At 46.4% G+C, this 12,493-nt stretch overlaps 1 protein-coding gene across 3 annotated transcripts in view; it reads left to right on the top strand.

Moving 5' to 3' along the window:
• The window catches only part of TMEM209 (transmembrane protein 209), a 52,097-nt gene that overhangs the window by 30,315 nt on the left and 9,289 nt on the right, over positions 1 to 12,493 (top strand). Inside the window, exons 1-8 of one of the 3 annotated variants that reach the window (XM_020777772.3) lie at positions 3,086 to 3,229; positions 4,544 to 4,683; positions 6,957 to 7,015; positions 7,663 to 7,794; positions 8,658 to 8,896; positions 11,197 to 11,401; positions 11,527 to 11,702; positions 12,116 to 12,187. In XM_020777772.3, coding sequence (XP_020633431.3) covers positions 4,547 to 4,683; positions 6,957 to 7,015; positions 7,663 to 7,794; positions 8,658 to 8,896; positions 11,197 to 11,401; positions 11,527 to 11,702; positions 12,116 to 12,187 — 1,020 coding nt within the window. In that variant the 5' untranslated portion in view covers positions 3,086 to 3,229; positions 4,544 to 4,546. Of the gene's footprint in view, positions 1 to 3,085; positions 3,230 to 3,305; positions 3,483 to 4,543; positions 4,684 to 6,956; positions 7,016 to 7,662; positions 7,795 to 8,657; positions 8,897 to 11,196; positions 11,402 to 11,526; positions 11,703 to 12,115; positions 12,188 to 12,493 lie in introns of those variants that run through there. The other 2 variants (XM_020777771.3, XM_078376529.1) reach the window with 2 other exon arrangements.

Raw genomic sequence — 12,493 nt, forward strand, 5'->3', positions numbered from 1 at the left:
TTAAAAGGGCAATACTCAAAATATAATTAAGTAAGATTTGTGCTAAAAACCATCAGACCTCCTCCTCTTCCTCATTGTTGTTGTCAACCTGCACATCTTCCGGGACATCATCTACACAGTCTAGACTCGAATCATGCCACCATGAATATGGGAAAGGAAATGCCATGGAAGTTGCTTGCTGAGCAAGCTAAATGGCAGTGGGGAGGAACGGAGGGTGCCTCAAGATAAAACAGCAAGAGCAGCTGCATTGGAACCTTGGCAACGAATGGTTGGCGTTGAACAACTGGAACCTGACTCTTGCATCATTCTTGGAACCATGGGAACAAGGAACTGAAGAAGAATGCCCGTGTCACAAAACTATGACATTTGTCTCATTCAAGATGACCCAGTAAAGTCAATGAAGTAGTGCCTCGAGTTACAAACGCCCCTGCATGCAATCATTTCGTCTTGCGAACAGTTCTGCTTGCAAAATTTTGCTTCGACGTGCCGGCGCATCTTCGATGTAAGAACAGAAAAAGGCAGGGGGGAAAGGGGAGAAATTCAAGCAGTTGGTGGCGAAAAGTCTGCTTCTTTATAGCTCTTTCGCCCCAACGGTTAGAGCAGGGGGTCAGGGAACTTTTTTACTCTTGCAGTGTAGGAGGAAGAAGGAGAGGCAGGGACAGCTCCGCCACCTTGGGTGCCTTACGCGCCGGCTGGGGCCTGTCGCCATCTGCCGTCCACTGGGGAATGAGTGCCATTGGAGGAGGAGGCTTTGGTCTGCCTGGTAAGGTGCTGCCTTTTCCTTTTAAAAAACTTTTGGCTGGGTTTTGCAAGGTGGGTTTCAGCTGAGGGGGGTTATGTTTCTCTGCTGTGTCGTTTGTTTTTTTGTTTTTTGTTTTTAGCACTTCCAGGGTGGGGATTGCTCGATGTTTATTTATGGTTGTCGTTTTTTTTAAAGCCCTAGTGCCTTTCAATGAGGCTTTCTGTGTGCTTTATTTATTGATTGATTGTATTTTTTAAAAATGCTGGAACGGATAAATCATGTTCCCATGGTGGTTCAACTTACGAGCATTTCCACTTACGAACATCTTCTGGGATGGATTAAGTTCGTAAATCAAGGCACCACTGTAGTGTATTTCCGAAGGCTTTCATGGCCACGATCCAATGGTTGTTGTAGGTTTTTCTGGGCTGTTTGGCCGTGTTCATAAGGTTTGTATTGTTGTGATAAGGCAGTAAAAAATTGTGCCTTATTTGTGAAAACTCGGCAGTAGCTGAACATGCCCTGAAACAAGCTGGACAGGAAATTCTATTTCAAAATGCAGAAGAATTGGAGAACACCACAAATCATTATGCTAAACTACACAAGGAAGCCACTGAAATCCACAAATATCAGCAAAGCGTCAACAAAAAAGAAGAAAGTCTAAAACTCAACAAAGCCTGGCTCCCAGCACTGAAAAATATAGCCTGAAAAAGGTCAACAAACTCTACAAAGCCATGAGGAGTGATCACTGCACGTATAAGACGAGCTAACAACACCCATCAATCACAGTGACAAATCATCTCTCCCCCTTATCACAACAATACATCCACAACAAAAAATTTGCTGATCACCATAATCACCCAATCTCCTGAAAAGGACAAAAAGCTGATCCCACAGCTATATATACTCAACTATCCCACAGGCTGCACTAGAGCACAGAGAGATTTCTGAATCCTGTCCTCTGAAGTTGCTGGCCACAGAGAGTGGCGAAACGTTAAGAAGAAAAACCTTAAGAACATGGGCAAAAAAGCCCCAAAAACCTACAACCACCACCAATGAAGTAAGTTCTGGTTCATTTAATTTAATATGTTCCTGCAACGGATAAGTGAAACTGTGGATACTGATCCTGCAGATAGGGAGGGTTTTGCTGGAATGAAAAGAATATGAAAAAGGAAAAAGATCGTGAAGTGTCAGGAGATGTCCGTGGAGACCAAGATTGAGATCATCCACACTCTTGTCTTTCCAATCCCCATGTAAGGGTGTGAAAGCTGGACAGTGAAGAAAGCGGACAGGAATCTCAATGGAAATTGTTTGAAATGCGGTGCTGGAGGAGAGCTTAGCAGATGCCCTGGACAGTCAGAAAGATGGAACAAAGGGGGTCCTAGATCAAATCCAGCCTGAACTATCTCTCTGGAAGCAAGAAATGCTGCAACGGTTGCCTGTCATATTCTGGCCGCCTCATGAGAAGGCAGGATTCTCTGGAAAAGACCATCCTGCTGGCAAAAGATGGAAGTCTCAGGAAAAGAGGAAGATCCCAGACGAGATGGACCGACTCCCTCAAGGAAGCCACAGGCTTGAATTTGCATGAGGTTAGCAGGGCTGTTGAGGAAAGGACATTTCTGAGGTGGCTCATTCACAGGATCACCACAAGTCGGAAGCAATTTGAGGGCACAGAACCACAACAGTTCATTCAGCAGAGTCGATTGCATGCAAATTGGCACCCTCTTCCGTCCACTTTGATGGGATTTTCCAGGCCTGGCAAATACCTCAGGCTAGCAGCCCCTCCATGTTTTGTTTGCTGACTGAGAGCTGTTTCTTTTCCTGTGGCTTTTTGTTTGAATTGTTCCATTGTCAATTTTCACAACTTTTGTAAGTTGTATTTGGTGACAATGAAGTGGAAATGAATCAGTGAAATAATGAGATGTTCCTCATGAGCCTGCCTTCATTTTACTGAGGAGTTGAGTCTCTTCCACAGAGCTCATAAATGCTCTTTTTTATCATCCTTCCCTTATTTTTATTTTTTTGGTTCTCCTCCGGTTAGAGCTCCGAGAATCCCCCAACCAGCAAAGGGTTCTGGGAGCCGTAGTAAAAAAAAAAAAGGGTACGTAACGTTCCCAAGCTCCGCTCTTTCCACAAAACTGGGCGAACTCGGCCACAGAAGTGTCGCCTCAGCTTGGCTCCCGCCAAAACTTCAAAGGGAGGCGTTTTTAACGGGAGGAGTAGGGATTGGAGCTCCGTGGGCCGAAGGGCGGGGCGAAGAAACGGACGCGGCCCAATCCAAGCCGGGGGCTTAAGCTGCCGCCCGTTCTACCTTTCATTCCACCACCCTCGTCTCCTCGGAAACAAATCCCGCCCTCTCATGTTTTTTTTCTCCCGGCCTTTCAAGGGAAGGCGTGCGTTTCCAGTGCGCAGGCGCCCTTTCTTAGTCCGCGGTGCGCAGGCGCCCTTGGCGAAGGGTCCGCGAGGAAGGCTCGAGCGAGCGAGGTGGAGGTAAGGGGGGGGGGGCGTTGGAGAAATAAAGGCGGTTATCTCCGGGTTACCGGGGGGGGGGGAGAGTACGCATGCGCATTGTCTCCCCTCCTGGGGGGGAACAGCCCCCTTCCTGTCCCGCTATAACTGTTAGCAAGGAGCCTTAAAACCAGGGCTGGGGATCCTGCGTCCTCCAGGTGGACTCCAGTTCCCATCACCCCCAGCAAAGGTTTGGAGGGGGTGAGTGATGGGAGTTGTAGTCCAGGAGGATATGGTAAGTCTTTTTCCCCCCCATCCCTTTCCTGTTTCTTTTTTAAGGGGCAAAAAACAACAAACAAAGGGGAAGACGTTTTGGAAAAGTTACTTATTTTCTTTCCTTTCCCCCTCCCTCAAGAACTCCTGGGTAGCTCAGTGGTTAAGGTCCCTTCCAGCTCAGCAGCTCTAGGATGATGAGGAGGATGATCATCAGCAGCAGCAACAGCACCGCCCCTCCTTGATTCCAAGCAAGGGTGACCTTTTTTTTGGCCTATAAAAGGCATGTTTTTATGGCTCTTTGCCCCTAAATCAGAAGCTCACCCCCCTCCCTCCTTCGGCTCCTACTTCAGACTTTCTCCTGGCATTCGGGGAGGGTTTGCCGAGGGCCGAGACGGGCTGGCGTAGGTTCAAACGTGCTAGGTCATACAGGGATCGGGTCTAAGGAGAGCCGGAGAAGGGTTTGGGGGCAAAACGCCCGCCGGCTCCCCTTTGGCACTGGTCACAGAGTCCGTTGGAGGAAGAGCCACAATTTCCTTCGTCAGGACAATTTGATTTCGATGCTTGCCTGGAGCAGGGGGTTGGACTGGATGGCCTCTCAGGCCCCTCCCAACATCCCTTTTCTCTGGTTTCTGTGATTTCTTCTGCTGTTTGGCAGCCGGGACTTCTTTGCAGGGCCTCCTGGGCGGTGGCTCCTCTGAACTGCCGCTGAGCTGCTCCAGGCCGGGGAGGACGGCCGACAAGGTCTGGCGGCTGGTGGCCAATTGCTCCTTGAGTTGTTAGGTTCTATGGGTAATTTTTAAATGACATATGGCTTTGAAAATTTGATTTCTTATGGCATCATTGTTTGGGGAAACATGTCATTTTAAGATAGGTTTTCTTTTAAAGTTCTGAAAAGTGTGCTAGAAGTGTATTAAATACTACTAAACAGCGTCTCTGGTGTGCAGTTGAGCGGACAATATCACATTTGACCTGATATTGTCAGGGAAAGAAGGCAATGAGAAGGAGAAAGACAAGGCGCACGTCATCTGGCATTGAACGAGTCTCTGTAAAGCTTCCTGGTTTTCTCCCTTTCTCCTCCAGGCCATGCAGGGGGAACGAAGTCCAGCCGAGACCCTCATTGACAGAACCATCCAGATGAAGAAGGAAACAGAAGCTAGGAACATCGTCTTGGCCTGGGGAATTCTTAACCTGTCATTTGCTGGCATGATTTATGCTGAAATGTAAGATGGACAAACCTCTCAACTAGACAGGGACTTTTGTGGCTCAGAGGGCGTGGGCCGGTTCAGGGCGTCAACCTTTCCTTCACTCCTTGCCTCCTGAGTCTTCCTCTCATTCCCCCCTCTCAAAACCTGAGCTCCTTGTCTGTCGTAGAGGAGACAATGAGAGAGGACTGCCTTAGAGGGCTGTTGTGAATCTGGTAGGAAAGCGTCCTGTTCATGAAGTGCTTCTTCACTTTATAAAATGGTGCATAAATGTTGCGGCATTACTGAATAAAAAGGATGAACAGCTGCAAATCCTATTGTACCTAAGAAATAACAAACATCATGAGCTTCGAAGAACAATATTCCCCTTAATCCTATGCCTAAAAGCATTTATTCAGAAGTGTGTGTGTGTGTGTGTGTGTGTAGTATATATGTGTGTGCTGAAATTTATATATAGGATTTATCCTATATACAGATATTCTATATATAAATCTACAGTATATCTATCTATCTATCTATAAGATACCTGAAATATTGTTTCCTTATGTGTGTGGTCCTATATATATATATAAAAATATCCACACATAAGGAAATAGACAATCTTTCAGGTACATATTCCCAGGCTATAAAGTTCTTCTAAAGGTCAAAATGAGCCTTTTGAATGGGGCCCAGAGGCAGACTGGTGCTAGTGGAGTAGGTGAAATACCATTTAGTTATTTATTAGTTACATTGCTATCCTGCCTATCTAGTTACAAGATGTTACTCTGGCCAGCTAACCCCATGGAAAACAACTACCCACCTGCCAACCACAAACACACAAACTATAAAAACTATTCCTGGTCTGCTGTGACCCTAATGTCCAGTTCTGGTTAGCAAATGAGCATTTTGGATCCGAACTGCCATTTCCAAATCGGTTTTGGAAACAACCCTGTGTAAGGACAGCTCACAGTTGCTTGCCTTCTCTTCCTGCCAACCCCCCCCCCCAAAAAAAAGCATTGGTCTGTAGAATGCAAGACAAGCGTCCAGGCAAGCTGTGCTTTTATTAGGATCCGTTATACATTCATAAAAATCTACACATTTATAAAACATGAAAGTGTTTGAGCTGTGTAGAACTCTTAGTTAACCAAAAAAATCTTAGTTAAGATGGTTTTCAATGGAGAAAACAAAAATTACCATAAATTAACGAAGTGTCAGAACAACACCAAAATCAGGTTGCTTAGGTTTCAGGAGGTGGGCTAACCATTGCAATCATTTAAAACAGCTTCCAAACATTGTAAGACACTTTTACAGGAGCGAAAAAGGACTTCGCGAAGCCATTGAAATGTATTGAGTCGGCTTCAATACATTCCAATGAAGGAAACATTGTTTCACACAGCGATGTTTCCTATGGGGATTTTCACTCAGCGATTGCAATCTGTTCCAATTGGAACGGATTAACCGGTTTTCAATGCATTCCTATGGGAAATGGTGTTTCACAGAACGATGTTTCACACAACGTTGATTTTTTTGGAACCAATTAACATCGTTGTGTGAGGCACCACTGTATTTAAAAAGAATTGAACAAATGTTAAATTGAAAACGGTGAATAAAATCAGTATTAAAAACACCCCTCTCAGACAGCTGATCACTGTGAGATAGCTTGCCTGAAGAGAAAAGTATTCTTTGCTTGCTGAAGGATAGCCAAGAGGGGGCCAGGTTGACCTCCAGTGGGAGGGAGTTCCAGAGTCTAAAGGAGCAGCCACAGAGAAGGCCCTCTCCCGTGTCCCAGGCAAATGCACCTGTGAAGGTGGTGGGACCGAGAAAAAGGCCTCCCCTCATCTTAACACCAGGGCAGGCTCATAGAGGTAGACGCGGTCCTTGAGCTAGCTAGCTAGCTTCCTCCCTCCCTCCCTCCCTTACATCCGTCCTTCCTTCAGGGCTTTATAGGTTAAAAACAGCGCTTTGCCATAAATCAGAATTCACTTGATGGCACATGTCAATTCTGGTATTATCTGGTACAGTATATATGATTAAGAGTGGAATTGTAGCTAAGTTGTTGGAAATTAAATGTACGGTGGGCCTCCAGTGATATTATTAACACTGGCCAGAACGCGGGGAGAAGCAACATCAAATGGTTTTTAATTTGCGCAGCTCATCTCGAACAAAATCATCATCACACTGTTGTATCTATGCCACTGGCAGCTGTCGGGATACCACTTGAGCTGTATAGTGTAAAGTTACTGTAAATAAGTAGATGTTGTTGCCACGTTTCGTGGCTGTGACTGATTTTGGCCTTCTTGCTTTCTTACCAGGTCTGGGAAGCTATTAAATTCGTATTGCAACATCTCGTGCTGGTTACTATGGTATATTGGTAGGTTCTTTGAATTCAGTTCCCCCCAAGGACCTCCGGAAGGAAATAGAAGTTGATTTATTCAGCTGGCAATGTCCACTTTTGGGATTTTTATAGCACAGTGGGGGCCTTCTGGGTTGATCTTTTCTTGTTGCTAGATCCTAAGCCACGTGTCCCATACCCTTGCTGTTGATCCAGCTGTTGATCCATACCCTTGCTCCTCCAGCGCAGACAATTCTGTGCAGTTTGCAAATCAGGGGACGGATTTCCGGGTTCCTTCCTCCCATCTGTGGTGCAAACGCCACTTCTTTTCCTCCCGTTTGCCTCAAACGTAAAGTCACCTTGCAGCTGGGCCACTGTCAACCGTGGCTACCACCACCTGATTAAATAGCTTGCAAGAATTTGTAATCGCTGCCTTTGGAGCAACTTGCCTCTGTGCAGATCCGCCTGGGGATGAACTTAAAACCTGGCTTGTTGGGCAGGCTTTCCCTCCTGCCGTATCTTTAATTTCTTCTACTTTCGCCACCTTGGATCTAGAAGATACGTTTATTGGTTTTATTGTTTTTAAAATTTGTAAACCGCCCAGAGTAGTCCTTTGGTCTAGATGGGCGGGATAAAAATCCAATAACTAATTTAAATGGTTCCAGTGATCTTGTCTTTTTTTCCAGAACTTGCATTTGCAACTCTGTTCAGCCTCAACGCTCTATTCGATTTCTGGAGGTACTTCAAATATACAGTGGCCCCGACCAGTTTAGTCGTCAGCCCCGGACAACGGATACTCCTGGGGCTGCGGAACACAGGTAAGGATGTTTCAGAACGTGTGTCGCTCAGTCCTGGTCGGAGCATCTGGGCAAAGCAGGGAGCCGTGGGGAGAAAAAAACAAGCATAGCTGCCTGATCCATAAAAAAGAAACAAAACTCTGGGTTACATCAAAACCTTTCTTTGACTGCTTGAAAATTGCAAACAAGGCACGCTTGGCCTTGTAAGTTAAGTTTGCCTTTAAGAAGCATGGCTATTATGAACCGATGGCCTTTTTGCTTTTCCTCCATTCTTCTTTTGAAGAAGAGCTTGCCTTGGTTTTGTTTGTTTTTGTATGGAGAAAGGCCGGATAAAAATATTCAAAATAAATAAAAAGCGTTCCGGAGATCTCTGAAGCTCCCCTTGTTCGGTAAACCAGAATGTCGTGGGGCAGGGAGGGTTGTACAGTTGGTCTGTTTATGTGTTTTTAAAAATCCTATTGCTGACACTGGATGAAGGGATTCTCTTGCTTACAATTGTGTCAACCATTATTATTATTATTATTATTATTATTATTATTATTATTATTATTATTATTATTATTATTATTATTATTATTATTATTATTATTATTATTATTATTATTATTATTAATCAATTAATTAATTAATTAATTAATTAATTAATTAATACCCCGCCTATCTGGCCCACCGGACCACTCATGGCTTGTTCCCTCTTGCCAGCTTTCTTTTTAACCACGAGGGGCAGATTTTTTTTTTTAAAAAAAAGGTGAAGGTCGAGTTCCTCGGTATATTTTAAGCCATGGCCAATGATGCAATGACAGTTTCTCAAGACTGCATTTGGCCAGCTCTGCTAAGATTTGGGGCTCTTGAGTTAATTTTTTAAAAAATGTGTTTAATTGCAGCTGTCCAGATGACGCCGCCACCTGAACTGGTGCCGAGGAAAACGCCTCCTTCTACCCCTTCTCCTTCCATCCAGGGGCAAAGTGTCTTGAGCTACAGCCCCTCTCGCTCACCCAGCGCCAGCCCCAAATTTGGTCCGAGTTGCATGTCAGGTTACAGCCCTCAGCTGCAACCCCTGTCAGGGAGCAGCGGTGCCTACGGCGCAGCCCTAACTTATTCCCCCGGCAGCAGTTACAGTAAGGTACGAGACACTTTTGTCAAACTCTTTCCTTCTAAAGCAGTGGCTGAAAAACCGATTGCTTTGTTATGTAGTCAGTAGGCATACAACACAATGTTCACTTCTATCCATCTGGCCCTTAAAGAGTCACCGCTGTAATTACTGGGGGGGGGGGCATGTGTGCTTGCTGGCTTTGGATGTGGTCAAGGACCTCAACGGAAACTCTTTAATTGTTGTCCAGAACCAAGTTATCCTTATTTCTTTCTGCCTGCCTAATAGTAACTGACGGGATTTTCAGGGGCTCTTCCAGACAGGCGTCTTACAGATACTTAACTGTGTCTTTAAGGTGTCTGTCATGGGGGAAAAGGCCTCACGGGAAGGCTTTGAGGCCGAGCTAGGCTTAGCTCTTCCTAGATTCCTGTTCAGAAATAAAGCAGCCAGCTAGAACCAGGTTAGGATCAGGAAGCCTGGGCAGAGCCGGGCCTCGCCAGGCTCCAGATTCTTCCAGTTGAGGCCGTCCACCCTGTGAGCCACCATTTAGGTATCTGTCAGGTAGAACTCCCAGAATGGAGAGTTATGGGCTTTGTAGTCCAGGAAGTCCAAAAATTCTGTCCCTCCAACTAAGATTGGCACTCTGGCAAAGTGTAAGGCCGGCGTGTATGATCACTGCCACAAAGCCTGAAAAAGGGCTGACCAGATTTGAATTTGAGTCCTGGGATCACCCCCCCCCCCCCCAGTAGCTTCTCTTCACCAAGTCTCTCCTGTGTTCTGCTGTGTTAGATGTCATCAGCTTATCCTTTTACGAAGAGTGTCTTCTCTTGCATTCTTTACCGTCCTTCTGTCTGACAAAAAACAATGGTCTCAAGGAAGGTCAAACCATGTTTAAAGCCTGTAATGCTACAGTTTACACCCAACTATATCTAAACAAAATATAATAATAAGGAAACCTCTGGATCATCCAGTCCAGCCCCTGGCAGGGAGGCCCAGTGGGAAATCAAACTCTGAACCTCTGGCTGCGCAGCCAGAGACCTAAACCTCTGAGATTACTCACTTCTTGACATTACATTCTTTCATCCATGAAGATCAGCAGGACCTCTGACCTGTAGGGCTTGAGTCTGGAGTGTCTTCACCTCATGCAGGACGACTAGGACGGAACAGGAGCGATAATGGCGTGCTGCGCTCCCTGTGATGAAAGGTGTCTCGTCTGCTGCGTTGCTTCTGGAGGACTTCAGTGTACAGGCAGATACACAGCTGATTGGAGAATAGATAATTCATGGCGGCCGTGGCCTGTCCCATTGTTCCATGGGCCCTACATTTGTCGCAGGTGACCTGATGTTCACGTTAGAGCAGGGAGGGGATGATCTGAAGGTGCTGAACCTTTAGTTCTCCCCCCTAGTCTTGGTCCGATAATCTGCTGAGATTTGAACTCCGGGGCAACTTTGACAGCAGATAACAACAGCTGTACCTCCTCTGTGGGGAGGTGGGATCTATTACCATGGTCTTGCCCTCTCCCTCAAAGATTGATAGATTCATCTGGTTTCCAACATGTCCCGGGGGGGGGGGAGGTTTCCAGATGATCTAGTTGATGCTTCTGTTGACATTCTGGTCACTCACTGGTATTCAGGGTTGACCCAAGTGTTGTAGACACGATCAACCCTAATGTTCTCTTTGATGCGGAGCCTGGCCGCCTCTGCGATTCATGGGAGGAGTTAAAGAGGAGGATGCAACTACAAAGAAAGCTAGAGAGCTGATGGAGGAAAGTGGTCACAGAGTTCAGTCTGGACGCTGCTGTCAGGGGAGCATCCAGAAAATATCATAATATATAGCTCAGAGGTTTAGGTCTCTGTCTGTGGAGCCAAAAGTTGAGTTCCCCAATCGGCCTTCTTGACAGGGGCTGGACTGGATGATCCAGAGGGTCCCTTCCAGCTCTGAAGTTCTGATTATTGTTGCATCTGTACTGTATTTATTGTACACTATGTTTTTTTTATTATTGTATGACTTTTTTTTGTATGTTGTGAGCCTCCCAGAGAGTGTTCGTACTTATGAGGCAGGATAGAAGTGGAAGGAAGGGTGGAAAGAAGGAAGAACGATGATGTTAGGAAGGAAGGAAGAGTGGAAGGAAGGAAGGGTGGGAGGAAGGAAGAAGAAAGAATAATGATAGGAAGGAAAGGAAGGATGGATGGAAGGATGAGTGGAAGGAATGGTGGGAGGGAAGAAGAATGATGGAAGGAAGAAAGGAACAAACTAATGATGGATGGTTGGAAGGAGGGAGGGAGGAACTTGAACTTCCATGCTATAGTGGTTGCTTGTTTTCTTCCGCCCAGGCACCCTCTTTCAGCCCTTCTCCAGCGGCTTCCCCTTACCCCGCCAGCCTTGGTCCCATGGATACCAGCGGAGCCAGATCTCGGTACCGCTCTTCTCCCACCGTATACAATTCTCCTGCCGGCAAGGAAGACTACATGACCGATCTCAAGTCGCTCGACAGCTTCCTCCGAAGCGAGGAGGAGAAGCAGCACAGGGTCCAGCTGGGTGAGTGGCTCTCCTCGCCTCAAATGGCCTCGCCTTTCTGGAGGGACTGGGGATGGAGCCCTTGACCTTTCCAGAGCGGTCAGTGGATTCCTGTCCCTTGTGTGTTTCTTCTTGGGTTGTTGCAGGGAGCTCGGATTCCAGCTCTCCCTCGAACAGTCCAACCTTCTGGAATTACGGCCGCTCCATGGCAGACTATGCCCAGATGCTCAGGAAGTTCCAGTACCAACCCGCTTGCCGGTCACAAGCCCCTTCGGCTCACAAAGATGAAGCGGATTTGACTTCCAAGCAGGCTGCGGAAGAGGTAAAAAGAAGGTGGGCCAGGAGAAAATAAACGCTTCTGGCATGTGTTCTAGACCCATAATTGCGGCATTCTGTGCACACATACCCAGAAGCGCACCCCATCGGACACAGTGAGACCTACTTTGAGGTCAGGATCAGGGCTGAAGATCCTATCCCAAGTCCCTGCCTGGCTCGTTTTGTTTCAAAGAGATGCTATGATGCAGTGGTTCCCAACCTGGGGCAACCCAGATGTTCTTGGACTTTGACTCCCAGAAATCCTGGCCAGCAGAGGTGGTGGTGAAGGTTTCTGGGAATTTTTGTCCCAAGAACATCAGGGGATCTAAGGTTGGGAATCACCGATCTCGGATGCTTTGTGTGAAATTCTTTCTATCTTCTCCTCTGCCTGCAAGTTGCAACGCTTGTTTTCTGTGACAGGTTTGGGCACGGTTATCTGTGAGCCGACAGCTGCTCGACCATATGGACTCCTGGACTGCGAAATTCAGAAACGTGAGTTGTGCAGTTGACTTCTGCCATCCAATGGGTCAACCTGACCATGTGATTTCTTCTTACTGGATGTTTGGCTTTATTAGATGTTTTGTCTTGGAGAAAGATAGGAGGCTTGGACAGGGAATCATCCAGCTTTTTCTCTCGGCCACCCTGGAATGATTAAAGGCTAACATCCAGGTCTGCCTTTTCAGCTGAACAGCTCTGGGTTGTGTGTTATTCATGCCAATTGATTATTCGCAAATTTGCTTATTCAATAATTCGCAAATTCTCAATTGGCTTGAGAGGCTGCTGAAGAAATGCTTTTAA

This window comes from Pogona vitticeps, chromosome 5, assembly GCF_051106095.1.
Source record: "Pogona vitticeps strain Pit_001003342236 chromosome 5, PviZW2.1, whole genome shotgun sequence".
Lineage (NCBI taxonomy): Eukaryota > Metazoa > Chordata > Lepidosauria > Squamata > Agamidae > Pogona > Pogona vitticeps.